Source organism: Ursus maritimus, unplaced genomic scaffold (genome assembly GCF_017311325.1).
Source record: "Ursus maritimus isolate PB19 unplaced genomic scaffold, ASM1731132v1 scaffold_27, whole genome shotgun sequence".
NCBI lineage: Eukaryota > Metazoa > Chordata > Mammalia > Carnivora > Ursidae > Ursus > Ursus maritimus.
The window spans coordinates 38255545-38276729 of record NW_024425230.1 but is presented as its reverse complement, the minus strand read 5'-3'; the positions used below and the strand labels follow the sequence as shown (position 1 = coordinate 38276729).

The 21185-nt window shown below is 39.6% G+C and overlaps 1 protein-coding gene across 8 annotated transcripts in view; it reads left to right on the top strand.

The window, feature by feature from the left end:
* The window catches only part of ZNF609 (zinc finger protein 609), a 258912-nt gene that overhangs the window by 152829 nt on the left and 84898 nt on the right, over window positions 1-21185 (top strand). For all 8 annotated transcript variants that reach the window (XR_005838159.1, XR_005838158.1, XM_040643118.1 and 5 more), the window contains exon 3: window positions 1735-1960. Coding sequence is in view for 6 of the 8 variants with exons in the window: in XM_040643118.1 (XP_040499052.1) it covers window positions 1735-1960 (226 nt within the window). In the remaining 2 variants the exon portion in view is untranslated. The remainder of the gene's footprint in view (window positions 1-1734; window positions 1961-21185) is intronic.

The window sequence follows — 21185 nt, the reverse complement described above, 5'->3', positions numbered from 1 at the left end:
TGTGTGTGTGTGTGTGTGTACATCACATCTTCTTTATCCATTCTTCTGTCGATGGACATCTCGGCTCTTTCCATAGTTTGGCTATTGTGGACATTGCTGCTATAAACATTGGGGTGCAGGGGTCCCTTCAGATCACTACTTTTGTATCCTTGGGTTAAATACCCAGTAGTGCAATTGCTGGGTTATAGGGTAGCTCTATTTTCAACTTTTTAAGGAACCTCCATGCTGTTTTCCAGAGTGGCTGCACCAGCTTGCATTCCCACCAACAGTGTAGGAGGGTTCCGTTTTCTCCGTATTCTCGCCAACATCTGTTGTTTCCTGACTTGTTAATTTTAGCCATTCTGACTGGTGTGAGGTGGTATCTCATTGTGGTTTTGATTTGTACTTCCCTGATGCCGAGTGATGGTGAGCACTTTTTCATGTGTCTGTTGGCCATTTTTATGTCTTCTTTGCAGAAATGTCTGTTCCTGTCTTTTGCCCATTTCTTGATTGGATTATTTGTTCCTTGGGTGTTGAGTTTGATAAGTTCTTTATAGATTTTGGATACTAGCCCTTTATCTGATATGTCATTTGCAAATATCTTCTCCCATTCTGTCAGTTTTCTTTTGGTTTTGTTGACTGTTTCCTTTGCTGTGCAAAAGCTTTTTATCTTTATGAAGTCCCAATAGTTCATTTTTGCCCTTGCTTTCCCTTGCCTTTGGCGATGTATCCAGGAAGGAGTTGCTGCGACCGAGGTCAAAGAGGTTGCTGCCTGTATTCTCCTCAAGGATTTTGATGGATTCCTGTCTCACATTCAGGTCTTTCATCCATTTTGAGTCTGTTTTTGTGTATGGTGTAAGGAAACGGTCCAGTTTCATTCTTCTGCATGTGGCTGTCCAATTTTTCCAACACCATTTGTTGAAGAGACTGCCTTTTTTCCATTGGATATTCTTTCCTGCTTTGTCGAAGATTAGTTGACCATAGAGTTGAGAGTCCATTTCTGAGTTCTCTGTTCTGTTCCATTGATCTATGTGTCTGTTTTTGTGCCAGTACCATACTCTCTTGATGATTACAGCTTTGTAATAGAGCTTGAAGTCTGGAATTATGATGCCACCAGTTTTGGTTTTCTTTTTCAACATTCCTCTGGCTATTCGGGGTCTTTTCTGGTTCCATACAAATTTTAGGATTATTTGTTCCATTTCTGTGAAAATAAAGTTGATAGTATTTTGATAGGGATTGCATTGAATGTGTAGATTGCTCTAAGTAGCATAGACATTTTTGCAATATTTGTTCTTCCAATCCATGAGCATGGAACATTTTTCCATTTCTTTGTGTCTTCTCAATTTCTTTCATGAGTTTCAATTTCTTTCATAGTTTTCTGAGTACAGATCCTTTGTCTCTTGGTTAGATTTATTCCTAGGTATCTTATGGTTTTGGGTGCAATTGTAAATGGGATCGACTCCTTAATTTCTCTTTCTTCGAGACAGGATTTTTAAATACACTTTTAGCTAAGCACAGTTTATGAGGAAGATCATTAATAAGAAATAGAGCTTCTCCTACCACAGGGTGCACTCATATAAACCACTAGATTTGTAGTGGTATCACGAGCTGGAACTTGAAAGGAAGGACCAAAGTCTTATATTTTAGAGCCTTCCACACTGGCAGGAAAGAATGTAGGACTAGATTAAATATAGAGAAGGTATTTCCTCTAAATGTTCTCTCTGCAACTCAGCTATTCCTTTTCTTCCCTCACAGATGGAGTCCCCTGTCTCTACACCAGCGGTGCTGCCACTGCACCTTTTGGTACCAGTGGTCAGTAATGACATCTCATCCCCCTGTGAGCAGATCATGGTTCGTACCCGATCAGTTGGGGTCAACACATGTGATGTGGCTCTAGCTACAGAGCCTGAGTGCCTGGGCCCCTGTGAACCTGGGACAAGCGTCAACCTCGAGGGCATTGTGTGGCAGGAAACAGAAGACGGTAAGTGCTATGCGTGACTGTCCCATCCCTTCTTAACCTGCTTCTGCCAACATGGGCTTATCGTTGTAAATAACACCAAGTATTTATTAGGAGTCTCAAGTGACCATAGTCTGCTTGTGATACCTATCCAGAGGATCGCAGCAAACTTCTTAGTAAAATCGTCCAGCTTCTCAAAATTGCCACTTTTTAAAATTAATTATCTCCCCTTCATATCATTCAACAATGTTGGCCCTGGTATTTAAGCAGTTGTTTGGTAAGTGCTAGCCAGGTAATTCAAACTGTGTCTATACTCTCCATATTCCTCTTTATCATTTTATATGGGAGAATTTGAATGTAAATGAACTTTTGGGTCAGACTTGAAGAGAAAAAAGTAATGAAAGGACAGCTGTGGGAGTCAAGGAAATGGAAAACAGTCACTCTTAAATTGACTTAGTGTTGGCTCATTGAATATGCAACTCTTGCATTTTTAACACCTGGAGGTGCAGCCAGCTCCTTCCCACTGGTTGCCTCATTGCCCAACCACCCACGCCACTTCATGCATCTGTCACTTAGTACAGATTTTATAGGCCTAGGCAACAGGGGAAATGTTTACATGGTCTTGTTCTCAGGCATCCACTAAGCAGTTGGCTCACTGTAGGGTGCTTCTGCCCGAGGCTACCATCCAGGCTTCTTGTACGTTGCATTTGCCCCTGAGAACAGAATCTCTTCTATTTTGGAAGTTCATAAACCTGAAAAAATAGGGGTGTAAAGGGACTTAACCAGGTATTTCTGATCCCTTGGTACCATCTGTGGCAATTCGATTGCAGCGTATACATTCTTTTTATGAAGAATCCAAGTTCTTGTTAAAGTATGTGTGGTTTAGAGAGGCTGGGCCTCAGGGTCCCATCAGGTCTCTGCATCAGTAACCAGACTTTCAAAGCATCCCCACTCTGGAGTTTAGAGGCCCAGAGGAACACAGCTCATTATCTCTAATTATCATAAGCTATTTTGTCAGTTTGCCCATGGAAATTCAGGCGTTTCATTGTGGTCATTCAAATCATAGTCTGTTCTTCTGAATGTTTTGTTGTGATTCAGTATTTATTTAAAGTCTACCATGCAGTAGGCATTGAGGTGATACATGTTAAGAATTCTGTGTTTTTAGCTTTCTCATTGTTAAACAGCAATATAGTAAAGCTTCAGCTTTCAGAATAACATTGCTGATGAGGCTTTATTGTGTGCCTGAGACCATAATGCAAAAAAATAAATAAATAAATAATTTTTAAAAAATCCTATTGTGTTAGAAATCAATGCAGAGACAATGGAGAAAGAAGTTGACCCTAGAGGTTGATTCTGGGTGTGTAATGTATTCAGTATACAATCTGGAAATCACAAGTGACTATCTCTAATTTTATTTTATTTTAATTTTATTTTATTTTATTTTATTTTATTATTTTTAAAGATTTTATTTATTTATTTGACAGAGAGAGACAGCCAGCGAGAGAGGGAACACAAGCAGGGGGAGTGGGAGAGGAAGAAGCAGGCTCCTAGCAGAGAAGCCTGATGTGGGGCTCAATCCCAGAACGCCGGGATCACGCCCTGAGCTGAAGGCAGACGCTTAACCGCTGTGCCACCCAGGCGCCCCTATCTCTAATTTTAAAAATGTCATCTGCCTATGGCCAAACATCTAAACAGCCACAGAGTCTGTTGGAATGACAAACATGTTCAGACCACAGTTCTGTGACACCAAGCAACCTTTGGGGCCTATTACCTCAATATATTGAAGATAGAAGACATCAGTTTCCTGCCTATTTTTCTATCCATCTTTATGATGGTGACTTTTCTCCAAGGGCAGGATGCTTTTCATATATGTGAACCTGATGAAAACTTTGCAGGAAAGTGAGGCTAACCCTCTCACTCTCCTGAGAACAATGGATACTTTTTTAATCTAAGCATCCCTGTTCTCCCTTCCTGTCAAGGGGATGTTAGCACACACAAAAAAATTTTTTAATTATTTCCTCTGAAAAGCTCTCTGGTTGTACCTGGCAGCTTATTACCAAGTTCCCCTGTTGCACATTTAGAATGTACCCTGCATTTTTTTTTTAAGATTTTATTTATTTATTTGACAGAGAGACAGCCAGCGAGAGTGAGAACACAAGCAGGGGGAGTGGGAGAGGAAGAAGCAGGCTCCCGGCAGAGGAGCCTGATGTGGGGCTCGATCCCAGAATGCCAGGATCACGCCCTGAGCCGAAGGCAGACGCTTAACTGCTGTGCCACCCAGGCGCCCCGGAATGTACCCTGCATTTTATTTCACAATAGTTATCACAGTTCATAATGTTATATAATTCTATTTTTCTAATACCATCTATCTCTTGCACTGTCTTAGAATTCTTTGAGCTCAGAGACTCTCTTTTGCTCAACATTGAATATATCTAATGGTTAACATTTGGCATCTATAGTAGGCCCTCAAAAATGTTTGAATGAATGAATGCTTATATCTAGTCCTTGTCATTTCTAGATCTATGTTAACATATACCTAATGGATATTGTAGTATTGTTTGAACTTAGAAACCATATCAAATACTTTACAAAATTCTAGACCTTCTCGTTTGAAACTCATAATAAATATTGTCACCAGGTAGTGAGATCACTCTATTTATATCTGTAAGATTTTTAGGTCTCCTCCTTTTAATACCATATTTTTTCCCACTTACTATATTGTGTTTCAGGGCTTAATACCTCTCCTCTTTCTTTTTCATTCATCACAAGGGAAAGAGAACTGTTCTGCAATTATACACTGTACTCTGCTTTCTCGCCCTCCCAGAGGGCCTTCACCTGAACCGTCAGTTGGCAAAGGTCTGAATTGGGATCAGAGTTGGTTTACATTCCTTTTCATCTTCAGGTGACAGAGATTTCCTGCAAAGATCATTCTCTGCAGATCTCTAAGATCTAGCATACTGAGTCAGTCCTCAAGTTAATAATAAGAACTATATACAGATACTTTAGAAAAAAAAAATCCTTCAGCCTTCTAGGCTTTTTGTCTGCCACCCGACTCTTTGTACTTCTGTCTGTCTCTTTGCCCGGCAAACTACTATCTTCAAATGGAAAAATCCTTAGAGCTTAGAGAGAAGCTGTGAATGCTTGGCCTCTGAGGGAAATGGAAGATCATGAGGTCCTTGTAGAACTGAGCCACCTTGCTGAGAACAGGTGTAGGGGTCAGGGCCTCAATTCTTCCTGGTTTCTTTGCCTGCCTATCCTGCAGTGTGCTTCTTTCTTCCCTATCTCAGTGCAGACCTTGCCTTGGAGACATTTTTAAATTCCTGCAGATTCCATCTCTTTTTAGGCTGCTCATAATTCAGCCAGCACTGCAAAGATCCTCCTTGACTAGGCTCCACCTTAGGACTTTTAAGACCCAAGTGTAACTTGAAATGTTTTCTTTGGTTTTTTTTTGAGACTTAGCACTTATGCAGAGGTCTGATTCCACCTGATTTCATTTTGTCCCACCTCAGTTCAAATAAAAATAACAGGGGCACCTGGGTGGGTCAGTTGGTTAAGTGTCCAACTCTTGGTCTCATCTCAGCTCAGGTCTTGGTCTCAGGGTCGTGAGTTCACACCCCACATTGGCCTCTATGCTGGGCATGGAACCTACTTTAAAACAAACAAACAAACAAACAAACAAAAAAAAAAATCGAAATAACAGATCCCAAATCCATTCCTAGTTCTCGGGGCTTACTTTAACCCAGGATCTTGGAAACAATATATAAGAATCCTTAAGGCAGACCATATTCTTTTGCTGAGGCAAAATTGCTTCCTGGCCTCTATGGTGTTTTTAAGAAAGGCAAGGCTGTCTTTAAGAATTCCGGGAGATGCTATAGGTTTTCCTTTTTTAAGTAGTCACACTAAGTGTAGCACTACTTTATCAAGTGCGCTTTCTGGAAGAATCTGTGGTATAGTGGAAAGAGCACTGGAGTGAAAAACAGGACAGCCGTATACTAGTTGACTATTGCACCTTGAAAATGAAGAGGTTCATATAGCAAAACTAAAAAATATTAATATCAATGATGAAATTTCATTATACACTTGTTATATAGAGTTGTTTTCTCAGAAAAATGAAACTACTCACCTTGCCAGTCTCCCATTCAGAAGATCTCCACCCACACTTTTCAACTTCTGATCCTACTCTGACAAGTGGAAGAATTCACAAAACCCAGTTGCTTTTGATGCAAGTATATGCTGACTGACGTAAGCTGAGCTCGCTGTACTGCTTAGCAATCCCTTCATCACCCTTATTACGTTCACATTTCCCACTACTTAACCTCATTTTCAAGATTCATTAGCCCAATTCATTCTCTCTTCATGCTCTTAAGCAAATAGGATCAAAGACACCTGCCTATAAACCCTCCCAGCTTCCCTCCTCTTTCTTAAAATGTATTTTTATGTCGTATTATTTCCCTTTTCTCTCCTTATTCTGAAGATTCTTTAAGACTTTATACCATGAATTTTATCTGCTCTTCGTCATCTTCATTCTTTCCCCTTCTGTTTAAACTCCCTCTGCAACAGTTACTTAGAGTGAGTATTTTCCTCATCCTGGCTACCCTTTTGAACTATTGACTTCTTTTCTTTTCTTCACTACTTGCTATTGCTGTTTACAATCTTTTTTTACCTACTCAGTGTCATGTACCGTCTTGCCGTCAGATTTCTTCTGCCACCATTTGACTGAAATGATCGCATACCAATGATCATCTGTTTTCCAAAGGTCTTTTCTCAGTCTGCCCTAGACTTTTAGAAGCCCTACTATTTCTCTACTCTTGAAACTCACCTCTCTTGTCATTATCATATCTCTCAAAAATCTCATTTCTCTTTTTGACTGGTTATTCTCTGTTTTGTGTCAATCACTCTTCCTCCTTGTTTTTATTTAGTCAGAAGTTCCAGAAGGGTTTTAGGATGCTGAAATATTTGTCAGTTCTGTTCTTTTGGCCTTTAGGGAGGGACTGTGGCAACTGGTGTCCCACTCCTTTCCCCCAGACAAATAGCCTTATCCACAATATATTTTTTTCACATACTGTTATGCCATAGTGGTGAAAGTTGAGAAAACATTGAGTTAAATGGGAATTGGCTGCTACGAACAGAAGATGAAGTATTAATAATTTAATATAAAAACATTCTGAAGGTAGGCAGTCCAAGGCTGGTATGATGACTTCTAATGTAATCAGTGTTCCAGGCTCCTTAAAGTTACCTCTTCATTGCAAAATTGCTAATGTAGCTCTAGACATCACATTTACTTTCCAGTCTTGAAAATGAAGGAGAAGCATAAAGTAGCTTGAGCTTGCCACCTAATCTGTTTACCTTTAACAAGCTTTCCCAGAAGCCAGATATAAGACTTCTGCCTACATCTCATTGGCTACCCCTTCTGCAAGGGAGACAAGGAAACGTCATGTTTTAACTGGATACATTATTTACCCACACAAAATACAGTCATATTAAGGAGGAAGGGGAAGCAGCCTGCTCTGCTGCTCTTCTTTGCATAACCTTCATACGTCATAACTCCCAGAAGTCATTGCTTCAGCAGCCTTCTTTTAGTAAGTGCTGTCTCTTATATTCATGGCTTTTCATCTGTCTCCCTTGTATGAACAGTCCCCAGATCTTTATCTCTAGACTTGACCTTTTGCCTAATCCCATTTTATACATCACCAGAAGCTGATTTCTTAAATTCAGAATGTATAAAAAAGAATAATCTTTATTCTGAAATTTTGCTTCTCTTTCTCTCTTCACTATTTCTTTTTATTACACCTACTTTCATTACCTGTATTACCATCCTACCTTTTTTCTAGGCTTAAACCTCCCTAGAGTTATTTCTGACTCTTACTTCTTCATCTTTTTTTTTTTTTAAGTAGGCTCCACACCCAGTGTGGAAGCCAACATTGGCCTTGAAGTCAGGATTCTGAGATCAAGACCTGAGCTGAGATCAAGAGTCGGACATTTAACCCACTGAGCCACCTATTCTTCATCTTTTTGTATAGTTTTTTAGTGGTTACTCTGGGGATTATAATATATGTATTCAACTTTCCATAGTCTACTTAAAATTTGAATTTTTTTGCCACCTCAAGTAGAATGTAGAAATCTTACCACTATTTAAGATCCTTTACCCTCCCTTCTTTATGTTGTTATTGTCTTATGCTCATTGCCAAGAACTGGTAAAATCAAAACAAGAATATTATGAGATGTGAAGATTATATGAAATCCAAATTTTATTGTCCATACATAAAGTTTAATTGGAACCTAGGCACACTCATTTCATGTATTTTCAGCCACTTTGTGCTAGAGTGGCAGAGTATCTATAAAAGAGATCATATGGCCTGCAAAGTCAAAAATATTTACAATCTGGTCTTTTATTTAAAAAGTTTGTAAACTCCTGGTCTTATGTATTACATCTAATACATTGAAAACCCCATCAGACAATCTTTAAAAAATTTTTTCCTTTCAGTCATGTGATATATATTTTAAAGACTCAAGAAAATAATTTATTATATTTACCCATATACTTAACATTTCTGTTGTTCTTTCTTCATTCCTGATGTTCCAATCGCCTATTATTTTCCTTCTGTCTGAAGAATCTCTTTGTAATTCTTTTGAAGCAGGTTCACTGGCTATTAATTCTCTGAGAATGTCTTTATTTCACCTTAATTCTAAAAGATGTTTTCTGGATACAGACATCTAGGTTTACATTTCTCTTCTTCTTATACTTTAAAAATGCTCTGTTTCCACTTACAACCTCCATCGTTTCTGAGAAATACATAGTCACTTAAGTTGTTGTTCCCCTATAAGTAATGTGTCACTTTCCTCTATTTGCTTTCAAAGTGTTTCTGTCATTTTCTGCAGTTTATGATGTATGATGTGTCTGATGTGGATTTCTTTGTGTTTATCCTGTTTGGGGCCTTATTTACTTAGCTTCTTGAATCTGTAATTTTGTCTTTTGTCAAATTTTGGGAGTCTTCTGCCATTACTTGTAACATTTTTCTGCTCCACCATCTCTCTCCTGCCCTTTTAGGACTACAGTAACATAAATATAAGCCAGTCCTTATTAGTTTCCACCTAGGATTCCTATGTGTCTTTTCTCCTTTATTAGACTGTAAGATAGCTGAAGCCAGGAATTGCATTTTACATATCATTTTATTTCCCCCAAGAACTAGTTCAGTCTTTATGCAAAAAGTAAAATAACCAGTAAATATTTGATTAATGAAATTGCCTGTGCCTTGTGCCTATGCATTTCAGGTATGTACGTAAAAATGTAATTTTTTGGTAACCTCTCTTGGGTTCATTTGGTATATATTGGCTAAAAATAATGAGGGATTTTGTAATCCTTCCCTCCCTCATTCTTTCTTCCTTCCTGCCTTCCTCCCTTCCCTCCTTTCTCTTTCTCCCTTCCCTTCTTTCTTATGTCTTCTACCACCAATCTTTTGAAATTATAAAAGTCAGAGATAGAACCTTAGGTATTTTCAAAGGAAATGGTTTGACGTTATATTCTGAGGAACTTGAAAGGATGGAGGAACCTCAGAAGCAGTCATAAGAGGAGTATGGGGTGCTGAGTGGGCAGGCCCTGGGCTCTACCTCTGCTACCCAACCAGATGCAACCCAGAATAGTTCTACTTTGGGGTGGTTTATATGTTAAGCTCCTTTGTAAAGCTATTTTTGAAGGGGATTCTTCTGCTAAAAAAAGCTTCGATATCATTTATCTGGGTTCACCTTCCCACTCCAATTGCTCTTATTAACATCTGTGAAATTGGTCTTTTACCAGAATATCAGAAAGACCAAAAAAAAAAAAAAGAAAGACAGAAGTTACAGGGCTATAAGACCATGTTTTTGAAGCTAACGTGAGTACAACTCCCTTGTTTGTCATGAAAAGCTATATGATAAGTTTGGTCCATCTTCCGAAGCTGAATTCCAGCTTAAAGATTTGGTGGGGAGGAGGGAGTTTCAATTTTTGTGTCCATTAAAGGTTTGTCATATATATGCACAAGCAGACATAGAAAGGCTGTGCATCCCTATCTCCACATTTTTTCAACAACTAAGAGTGTCAGGAACTGTTTGAAAATAACTGTTTCAAGAACTAATAGTGTCTTAAAGGCATAGCAGAACAGATATCTGAACTAGTGTCAAGAGAGTTGGATCCCAGAGCAGATTATACCATTAGCTAGTTTGTGTCATCTGGGGTAAGTCTCTTAACTTATCCTGGCTTTAGATTTCTAATTTATGGGGGCTTGGACTAGATCTGCACTGTTTAGTAAAACTTTTTTGGTGGAAATATGCTGTCCAAAATGGTAGTCTAGTCACCTGTGATATGAGTACCCTAAAATGTGGCACATGATACCGAGGATTATTACGTTTAAATGGTCACATGTCACTAGTGGTTTACTGTATTGGACAGCATAGGGGCTAGACGAGCTTTACATTATATATACTCTAAAAGTGTAAAAATATACTGTGAGATAGAAAGAAGAGTAAATGTGTGGAAGGATGAAGAGGGTGGGTAAGTAGCTGACATTTGCACAGACCCAAGGTGACTTCTATGACTCTGGCCCCCGTTACCTGGGAGAACATTTGGCCCTGCTTCAAACTCTGTGGTTGAGCCTTTTGCTTTGGTCTATGGGTTGCAGCTTTCTCATTATCAGAGTAATAGGCAGTGGTTTTGCTTAGCAGGAAGTTCGTTTGCCTGTGGTAGCTCCACTGAGAACCTGCCTCAGCAGTTCTTCATCCTCATCTGATTGCAGATCCCAGCTGCGAGTCTTTATCCTTCTCCCTAAAAAGGAGGGGCTGTCCGTTAATCTTCTTTCATGTAAATGATAACCTTGGTAGTTACCCTTGGTATATTCTGTGTGATTCTGATGTAGGAAAGTATGTGTGTGAACCGTGAAGTATCTAATTTTAGATATTTATACTGGAAAGTTACACTGGTTCTCAGCTTCTGGTTTTTCTATTTCCTTGGCTATAGTTAACAACCCTTCACTTTCAGTCTTGCCTCACGCAGGACTTACCTGGAGAAGGAGATGGTGCACAGTGACCAAGCTTTCTCCACTGCTTAGCCAGTTGCTTACTAGCCTGACCCCCGGAGAAACAGCTCTGCCAATACCACAGTCATAAAGAGTCTAGCAGCCATTGTCTGGCACCACAAATCTTCATAGCAACAGACCACCACATGGCAACAGCAGCCACACAAAGGAAACATTAGGGAAATCAATACTTACTTTCTCCCACCCCTCCCCCACCCAAAACATCAGCCAACGCATTTTTCCCACCTAGCAGTTTACTCCCAGGGAATGCTTTAGGGCAGTTATGCGTCTATATACCATTGTGGATTATGTTATCTGCCCACTGTCATATACTTAAATCCTGAAGCCCTAAGAAAAAAATTTCAGTTACAGACTTTTTTGAGTTTCATTTCACAAACTGCAAAATAAACTAATCTTCAAGGGAGAGAGATGTCCTTTGTGCACTGACACCCACCACCTCCTTCACCCCAGCAAAGCACAGTGGGTTGTACAGTTGGCCAGACTGTGGACTTGGCAGGTAAGCAAGGTTGCTTCAGATGAGATTCTTCTGTATTTCAGTTGTTACTCTAAGATGGGTTCAGAGACAGACCTATTTTGTTATTAATGTCATCCTTTAACAAATCATTTAGTTCCTGATACTTATGTATGAAACCCAATAAGTGATACCTAGGCAATAAATACAGTCTGGTAGAAACTGGGACTGATCGATCACTAGCCCGTTAATTTAGCTTTGGCATATGATTCCAAGAGGTAAAAGAGATGAGGTCGTTTAACTGGTCTGGGCCATAGTGTCCTCATTTGTAAAATGAGGAGGTTGGACTACATATCTCTGTGGTCCTTCCAGCTGTGATATTTACAGTTCTGTGATCATTTGTGTGGGACAGACAAGAGAACTGTCTTTGTTAATCATTGGTTGTGGTGAGATCTGCTGGAAGATGTTGTTGAACCCTCTGGTCTTGGTGCTTACACTGCTAAAAACAGGTCCTGGCCCTGCCCTGGTTGATAAAGCTGCTGTAACAATGATGGGCAGAAGCTATTAACAAACTTGGCAACCAGCCTTTTCTCCCACAGCAGTAGTTTTCAGACCAGTTCAGGCAGAGCTTTGCTCCCAGGTCGCTGCTGCTGCCTCTTAATGATACCAGTAAGAACTCCCTCTTTCTCTCCTCTCACTCCGTCCCTCACTGCTTTATGAAACGAGAGGCCGTTCTGCACCTCTTCTGATACTTCATTATCCTATCTCCCTCAGGCTTTACCGAACAAAGAAATCATAGGGCATCAACTTTATAATTTAGGCAGCTGGAGATCATTTCCCCAGGATAGGGGTGGGTAGGTAGCTCATTCCCCCTGGCATGAGGCAGCATTGCTAAATGGCCTGTGTTTTGTCTGCCAGGCTTAGGCTTTGTTAGGCCCATTCAGCCTTCTCTGTATTTGAGTTAAATTATAGTGGCAAACCAAGCCCCTGTACTTTTAGAAGGGTAGGGGTTAGGAAAAAAATGGAAAGTGTATCATTTATAGGCCCTGCTACTTGCTAATTGCTCAAGGAATTTTTGTTTAATCCACTGTCACTGTGCTTACTCCTGCCAGATCCTTTATTTCCCCTAGTTGCTGCCTTCATGGCCTTCTCCATAGCAACAAGCTCTGTGACAAAAAGGCTATGGTGAAAAATTGAGTAGTTCCCCCTCCCACAAGCTGTACTCTATTTTCTGTTTAGTATGTCTTTTAAAAGCCTAAAAGACTGCTATCAAATACTTTTCTACCCCCATTGAACTCAAAATCAAATGAAACTTTTTAACCCTGAACTATGTCGGTGAACAACCTGCCTTCTCCTTCATTCTGATTATGCCCATCTTTTGAAAATTTTCTTGTATCATTCAGTACATTGAAATACTGTGCATATTCCCATTTACCAAGCTCCCCTCTGCTTTTCAGCTTTTAGCCTGCTCCTTAGAATTATTCTATTAAAAAATCTCCCAGAATCAAGTATCAGTATGGAGTAAGAATGGATGAAGAAAGTGGAAACCCTCCCCCCCCACCCCCAAGCTCAGTTGCATTAGATAGTAGACTGGTCCACTACCCTGGAGTTTGGGCAGACCGCCCAAAGTATAGAACTAACCTGCATCTCAGCTGATCCTGGTACTGATCCACAGGAGTCACAAACCCAGGTGTTTTTGTTTTTATGTTAATAGGTCTTACTGAACAATAATAGAACTATGAGTATGGGCACAAATCATAAGCATGCAGGTCATCAAATTTTCAAAGTGAGCTCACTTCGTGGTATTAGTACCTAGGTGAAGAAATGCATTATTACCACAACCCCAGAAGCCCCTTCATTCTTCCCTTCCAATAGTTAACCCCTTCAAAAAAAATCAGTTCTGATTGCCAACATCACAGTGTTCTCCATTTTGAACATTATATAAAGTCATTACAGTGTGTACTTTTTTATGTCTAGCTGTTCAATATTATGCCAGTGAAATTTATCCATGTTATTACATGTAGTGGTACTTTGTTTATTCTCATTATTTTATAGTATTTCATTATGTAAATGTAACACTTTCAGTTGTTGATGAGCATTTGGATTGTTTGCAGTTTGGGGCTATAGTGCAAACTGCTGCTGAAAAAATTGTTGCATGTGTCTTTTGAGGAATATATGTACACAGTCCTATTCTGTATATACTTAGGAGTGGAATTCCTGAGTCCTTAGGTGCACCTGTGGTCAGCTCCAGTAGATATTGCCAGTTTTCAAGTGTCTGAAGCAACTTATACTCGTTCTTCCGATTAGAATCCTGGTTGCTTTGCATCCTTATCAACACCTGACTGACTTGTCTTTTTCATTTTAGCCGTCGTGTTTGGTGTATGTGTGATACTAATTTGCATTTCCATGAAGATCATGAAATTGAGCAAGATATCTTTTCATGTGCTTATTGGCCATTTGGAAATGTTTTATGAAGTGCATGTTGAATCCTTTTAACTTTGGATTGGGTTGTATGTGTTTTTTACAGATTTGCAGGAATTTTTTTGTATATTCTGATTAGGAGTCCTTCATCAGATATGTATGTATTGTTAATGTCTTCTCCTATTTTGTATCTTGCCTTTTCTCTTAATGGTAACTTCGTGAATGGAAGTTCTTCATTTTTATAAAGTCTAGTTTATCTTTTTTTCCTTTATAGTAAGTGCTTTGTGCCCTGTTTATGGAAATTTTGCCTTTACCAAGGTAATGAAGATATTCTCCTATGTATTTTTTCTGAGAACTTTATTTTTTTTAATTTTCATATGTAGATCTACAGTCTATTCTAAGATTGATTTTTGTTTAGGGTATGAGTTGGGAGTCAAGATTCTACTTTTTTCATATGGTTACCTAACTGACCCAGCACCTTACTGAAAAGGCCATCCTTCTCACCCCCACCCTTCTGCACTGCAGTGTCATTTGTCACGTCAGGTGACATAGGTATGCATTTATTTCTGGACCCTGTCTTCTGTTCCACTCTTCCATTTGTCTAGTCTTGTGTTAGTACTACACTGTCTTTTTTTTTTTTTTTAATATTTTACTTATTCATTTGTCAGAGAGAGAGCACCAGGGAGAAGCAGGCTCCCCTCTGAGCAAGGAGCCCGACTCAGGACTTGATCCCAGGACCCTGGGATCATGACCTGAGCTAAAGGTAGACGCTTTACCAACTGAGCCACCCAGGCATCCCAGTACTACGCTGTCTTAATAACTATAGCTTTAAGAGGCTTGGTATCTAGTGCTATAAGTTCTTCAGCTCTCTTGGACTTCTTCAAGATTGCCTTGGGTATTCTTGGCCTTTTGCATTTTCATATAAATATTAGGATCAGTTTGTGAGTTTTTATGAAAAACTGCTGAGATTTTGATTGGGATTACATTAGATCTACAGATAAATTTGGGGGAAACCCAAAGTTTTATTCTTTCATTTAAGCTTGTGTTACTCAGTTGAGGGTGGCGTAGTGGTGCATGAGATCAGAGCAAGTCAATGATATCACTTAGGGAGCTTGTTTAAAAGATAGGTTGACTATCCCTTACTCCTTATGTTCTGAATCAGCGGGCTCAGTATAGAGCTTAGGTATTTATTATGAAACAGCTTCCCAAGGAATTATGATTTGCTACCATCACGACTGTGTTCCACCCACCCTATTTGAGAGCCACTGACCTAGACTATAATCTTGGCTAGCAGCAGTAATTCACCAAGGCTAATCGAAGTAAAATCTGACTGATTTAATCAATACCAGGTCTGCTTTGGAGGCTGTATTTCCTAAGGCTACTATAACAAAGTGCCAAAAACTGGGTAGTTTAAAACAAATTTATTGTCTCACAGTTCTGGAGGCTAGAAGTCAGAAATCAAGGTGTTAGCAGGGCTGTGCTCTCTCTGATGTTTTAGGGAAGAATGTTTCCTTGCCTCTAGCTTCTGGTGTTTGCCAGCAATCCTTGGCATCCCTTGGCTTACAGATGTCATCACTCCAGTCACATGGCTATCTTCTCCCTGTGTGCCTTCACATCTCTTCTTCCCTCTGTGTGTCTGTCAGTGTGTCCAAATTTCCCTTTTATTAGGACACCAGTCATATTGGATTAGAGCCCACTTAAATGACCTCATTTTAACTTGATTGCCTTTGTAAAGACCCTGTTTCCAAATCAGATCACATTCTGAGCTATTAGGGGTTAGGACTTCAATTCAACCAACTGGGGGGTGGGGGACACAATTCAACCCAAAACAAAAGCCATTGAAAATTTCAAAATAATTACTGTCACAGGTTAGAGAGAGGAAGGAAATCCAGAACTGTTTATAATAATGAGACACTGCTTCCCAGAGTCACTGGGCTGAAGATTGTCCACCCTCTGATCTCAACCACTCCACTCTCTACATTACTATCTCCCCTCTTTTTGGCACTGAGAACTACAATGTGGTTTGGTTCTGCTCTGTTAACAAACCTTGAAAATGCCAAGTGGAGGTTACCAGAAAAAAAAAGAGGCTTCAGCAGTTAACCGTTTCTATCAGCCTCTAGCTGAAGAAGGCTGAAAGGAAAAGTGCGTTGTGTAGACTAGCCCCTAGCCATGTTCTTATCCGGGTTCTTCCTGTTAGGCCATAAAGCAGCAAAACCGTGGACAAGTGTGATTCCATCTCAGCCTCAGGCAAGTATTTCTTCAAAGCTGTCCCATTGAGATGATACCATTCTTATTTCCAGTAGCTTTCAGAGAGTGACTCCAGCGGGACAGCTGAGGGCGTGATGACCTCTGCTGAGCTGCCTCGCACTGTGGGTACAGTGTGTGGTTACCTCAGCAAGAAGAAAGGGAGGATGTGAGATTTCAGGGTGTGGTGAGTCAGGCTTTGTTGCACTTATGCGAAGTTTCCATGGTGTGGGAACTTACAGATGGGAGGAAGAATTGTATTAGATCTTTACTGTTCCTCCCCAGCCTCCCCCACGGTCTGTGGGTGGAGTGGCTTACATTTGATAGATGTCCCACTTTGGCCTTTTATCTCCACCCTATACCAGTTCTTCGCCTGCTTATAGTTTTAGCAGTAACAGATCACCTAACCAACTCCCCAAATTGGTACTTGCTTGACAATGGTTTCAGCTGGCACTCTATTATACTTTTGCCTAAAATTCTGTGGAGAGAAAATACCATGGTCATGTGAAAATGGTTCCAGGATGGTGGGTGTTACCTTGTGCTTTCTTGGTTCATTCAGCCCCAAAAAATCCCAGAAATAAGAACTTAGGATTTTTGTTTCCTGTCAATCCCAGAACTGAAGGCAGAAGAAATTGAAGACACGGTTGTTCCCAAATTTTGCTCACATTAGAATGTAGGGGCAGGGATTTAAAGACCTGATGCCCAGGTCTTGTCCAGTTAAGTTAAATCACAGTGTCTGCAGGTGGGAACCAGATGTCAATATTTTTAATCATCTGGGGGTGCATCCCATGTGCACTAAGTTGGGGAACCGCTGTTCCATAAACTTCAAACATTTCGGCTAAAGACTTTATTCCAAGTTGCTTTATGGGATAATCTCAGAGATTTATACTTAGAGTATTAATAAAGGGCTCCTGGGAAATATAGATTCTCTTTAGAAGTATCATCTCTAAGGGAATAATAACACACTTCTGCCTTTGGGTTCTGGTTTTGGAAGACTCATACATGATTTGATCCTTCCCTACAGTCAGATCCCCGACTTGCAAATGAATGGATTGCCAGGATAAGTGAGATTGGAAAAAAAAAACAAAAAAACCTGGGGGTATTGCTGTTAAGCTGATTTGAGGCTCTGCCTGCTTGAGGTTTGGTAGGACCCAAGAATTTATGGCCTAGTGAAGCATTCTAATAATTTTCATGGCAGTAGACAAATTTCGGACTAGAGTTTCACCTAAAATATGGCACTCTTTATCAAAGTTCCTGATATTACTACTGGTAAACCCATAAAAAAAAGAATAATTTTCAGAATACAACCGATTTAGGGAAAAAATCTTAGGTAGTAGAAAAGAAGGGGAAAAAAAGAAAAAAGGGTCTTTTAGGGTCACCTGGGTGGCTCAGTCTTTTAAGTGTCTGCCTTTGGCTCAGGTCATGATCCTGCGGTCCTGGGATTGAGCTCTGTGTCTGGCTCCCTGCTCTACGTGGAGCCTGCTTTTCCCTCTCCCCCTGCTCGTGCTTTTCCTCTCCCTCTCTTTCTCTATCAAATAAATAAAATATTTTAAAAAAAGAAAAGGGTCTTTTAAAAATAACAGATGATAGAGCTGATGTTTACACACCCAGGAATAAATCCCTTTACCATGGCTTCTGACTTGAGATGTGAGTCTTAGGGGTCAGTTGTAAATTGCATGGAACATACGAAATGGTTTGGTACCAAAAGGCTCTTGCTAAGTCCACTTGTTTTTTAACTGTGCAAATGATCTGATATGTCATCTGTAAATGGTGGGCAAAGTTGATGAGTTTTGTTTTCTTTTTTTTAAAGATTTTTATTTATTTAAGAGAGCTAGAGACAGCCAGTGAGAGAGGGACCACAAGTAGGGGAAGTGGGAGAGTAAGAAGCAGGCTCCCAGCAGAGCAGGGAGCCCTATGTGGGGCTCGATCCCAGGACCCTGGGATCACGCCCTGGGCCGAAGGCAGACGCTTAGCAACTGAGCCACGCAGGTGCCCCCAAAGTTGATGAGTTCTTGATCCAGTGGGTGAATTTGTTTTTGTTATGAAAGTTATTAAGTTGAAAGTTTGAAGTAGAGAAGCTTTTATATGTATCTTTAGACTAAGAGATCCTCTACTAGGTCACATTCTAGTAAGAGGAGGAATGTGGATGCTTAAAAGTCTTCATTTTGAGCTTTTTTGTACTGTGTTTTGAATTCATGATGAGAGGCAGTAAGCTGTAATTTCCTTCTGCATTTTCTACTCCACTACTAGCAACTATTTTTTCACCTGATTTTTTTAAAGTACGTTTTTTACTGAGTTAAAAATGCCTGGTTTCTTGGATATGACACCAAAAGTATGGGCAATAAAATAAATAGTTAAATTTGATTCCATTGAAATTAAAAACTTTTATTCATCAAAAGATACTATCAAGAAAGTAAAAAAGACAACTAACAGAATGAGAGAAAATATTTGCAAATCATATATCTGATAAGGGATTAATGTCCAGAATATATATAAAGAACTCCTACAACCCAACAACAAAAATACCAAACAACCCAATTCAGAACAGCAGAGGAGGGGCGCCTGGGTGGCTCAGTCGGTTAAATGTCTGCCTACGGCTCAGGTCATGATCCTAGAGTCCTGGGATCAAGCCCCGAGTCTGCTTCCCTGCTTAGCAGGGAGCTTGCTTCTCTCTCTCCTTCTGCCCGTCCCCTTGCTCTTGCTCTCTCTCTCACTCACTCTCTCAAATAAATAAGAGTTTAAAAAAAAAAAAGAGCAGAGGACTTGAATAGACATTTTGCCAAAGAAGATATACAAATGACCAATAAGTGCATGAAAAGATGCTCAGCATTATTAATCACAAGGAAAATGCAAATTAAAACCACAGTAAGATACTTTACACCTACTAGGATGGCTATTATAACAAAAAGGAAAAGAAAAGGACAATAACGTGTTGGAGAGGATGTGAAGAAATTGGAACCCTTGTGGATTATAGATGGGAGCATAAAATGCCATAGCCATTGCGGAAAACAGTGTGGTCATTCCTCAAAAAGTTCAGCATAGAATTAACATATGATCTAGCAATGCCATTCCTAGATAGATACCCCCAAATAATTGAAAACAGGTGTTCAAATAAAACTTGTGCACGAATGTAATATTTGTAGCACAATTATTTACAGTAGCCAAAAGATGGAAACAACCCAATGTTTATTAACAGATGAATAAACAAAATGTAGTATATACTTTCAATGGAATATCATTCAGCAATGAAAAGGAATGAAATTTTGACACATGCTACAATGTGGATAAACCATGAAGACATTATGCTAAGTGAAATAAGCCAGACACAAAAGAACAAATACTGTATGATTCCACTTAGATGAGGTATCTAGAATAGGCAAATTTATAGAGACAAAAAGTAGAATAGAGTTACTAGGAGCTAGGAGGCAGAGAGAACAGGGAGTTATTGCTTAATGGTTACAGAGTTTCTGTTTGAGGTGATGAAGAACTTTTGAAAATAGATAGTAATTATACTTCTCAAAAAAATTGGTAACTTTTTATTGACAATCTGGGAAACAGAAAAAAATCATAAATCACAAAGAAGAGATAGCTACTGTTATGATTTTATTATATTATACATACATTTTTTTTTGTTTTAGTTTTAACAAATTGGGACCTTTCTCTGTATATTTGTAATCTTCTTTGTTTATGGATGAACATATAATGAACATTCTCCTATAACATTAAATTGTCTCCTGTAACATTGTTAAAAACCCCACATTCTATATTAAGGATGTACCCCGGTTGATTTAATCAAGTTACATTCCCCCTTTTTTCGTGACTTAAAGACACTTCTGAAATTTTCCAGCTCTTTAAGAACTGAACTTTGTTTTTCATATCATCAATAAAATACTCACAAAGGGAAACACATTATGTGTCTCATAATAACCTTGCAGCTTTGCATTGTTGAGTTTCTGTCCCCTAGCTCTTTTTCCAGTTTCTTTCCTCTTGCTGCTTTTTACTTTGACATTTTCTTTTTGCTTCTTGCCTCTTCTGCTCTGTATGTCTTCCCCTTTGCCACCAGTATGCAGCTTTATTGCTGATTCTATTTCTTTTCTGGTAGAGAGAGGTCAAACATAAAATCAATAACCTGCTTCTCAGCCAAAAATAAACCTACAAGCCTTGATGTCTTCCACTCTAGTCCACAATTTTATTCTCAAGTGCAGTACACAGACCATTTAGTGTTTTACACCTGGAAGTGTGGGCTGCTGAGAACCAAGAAGGTGTATCCTCATCTTGTGAGACAACGTAGTTAAAAATACAGGCTTTAGAGGCAGACTAATTTAGATTCAGATCCTATCTTTGTATCTTATTTAGCTGTGTAACATAGGAACAGATTGCTCTAACCTTGTATTTCTTCATCTGTAAAGTGGGAATGATAATACTTTGGAGATTGTTGAGAGGATTACATATGAGATAATATATGGAAGATTTGGGGCACCTGGGTGGCTCAGTCTGTTAAGCATCTGCCTTTGGCTGAGGTCATGATCTCAGGGTCCTGGGATCGAGTCCTGCATTGCGCTCCCTGCTAAGTGGGGAGACTGCTTTCCCCTTTGCCTCTCCCCACCACTGTGTGTATATGTGTGTGTGTGTGTGTGTGTGTGCGCGCGCGCGTGTGTGTGTGTCATAAATAAATAAATAAAAATCTTTAAAAAAAAAGTCTGTCTGGTTTTGGACATGCTGAGTTTGAAATATCTGTCAGCCAACCAGGTGGGTGTGTCAAGCAGGCAGTTGGGTATGAGTGAGTCTGGAATTGCTGGGAGAGGTCTAGGTTGGAGATGGAAAATGGAGAATTGTCAGAGAACAGATGGTGCTTAATGTCATCAGACTGGGCGGGATTACCTGGGGAGTGAGTGCCAACAAGACGAGGAGAGGTCTGAGGACACAAAGAACCCGCCATTTTTAACCCATGGAAAACTCTAGAAAAAAAAATTTTTTTTTTTAAAGATTTTATTTATTTATTCGACAGACATAGAGACAGCCAGCGAGAGAGGGAACACAAGCAGGGGGAGTGGGAGAGGAAGAA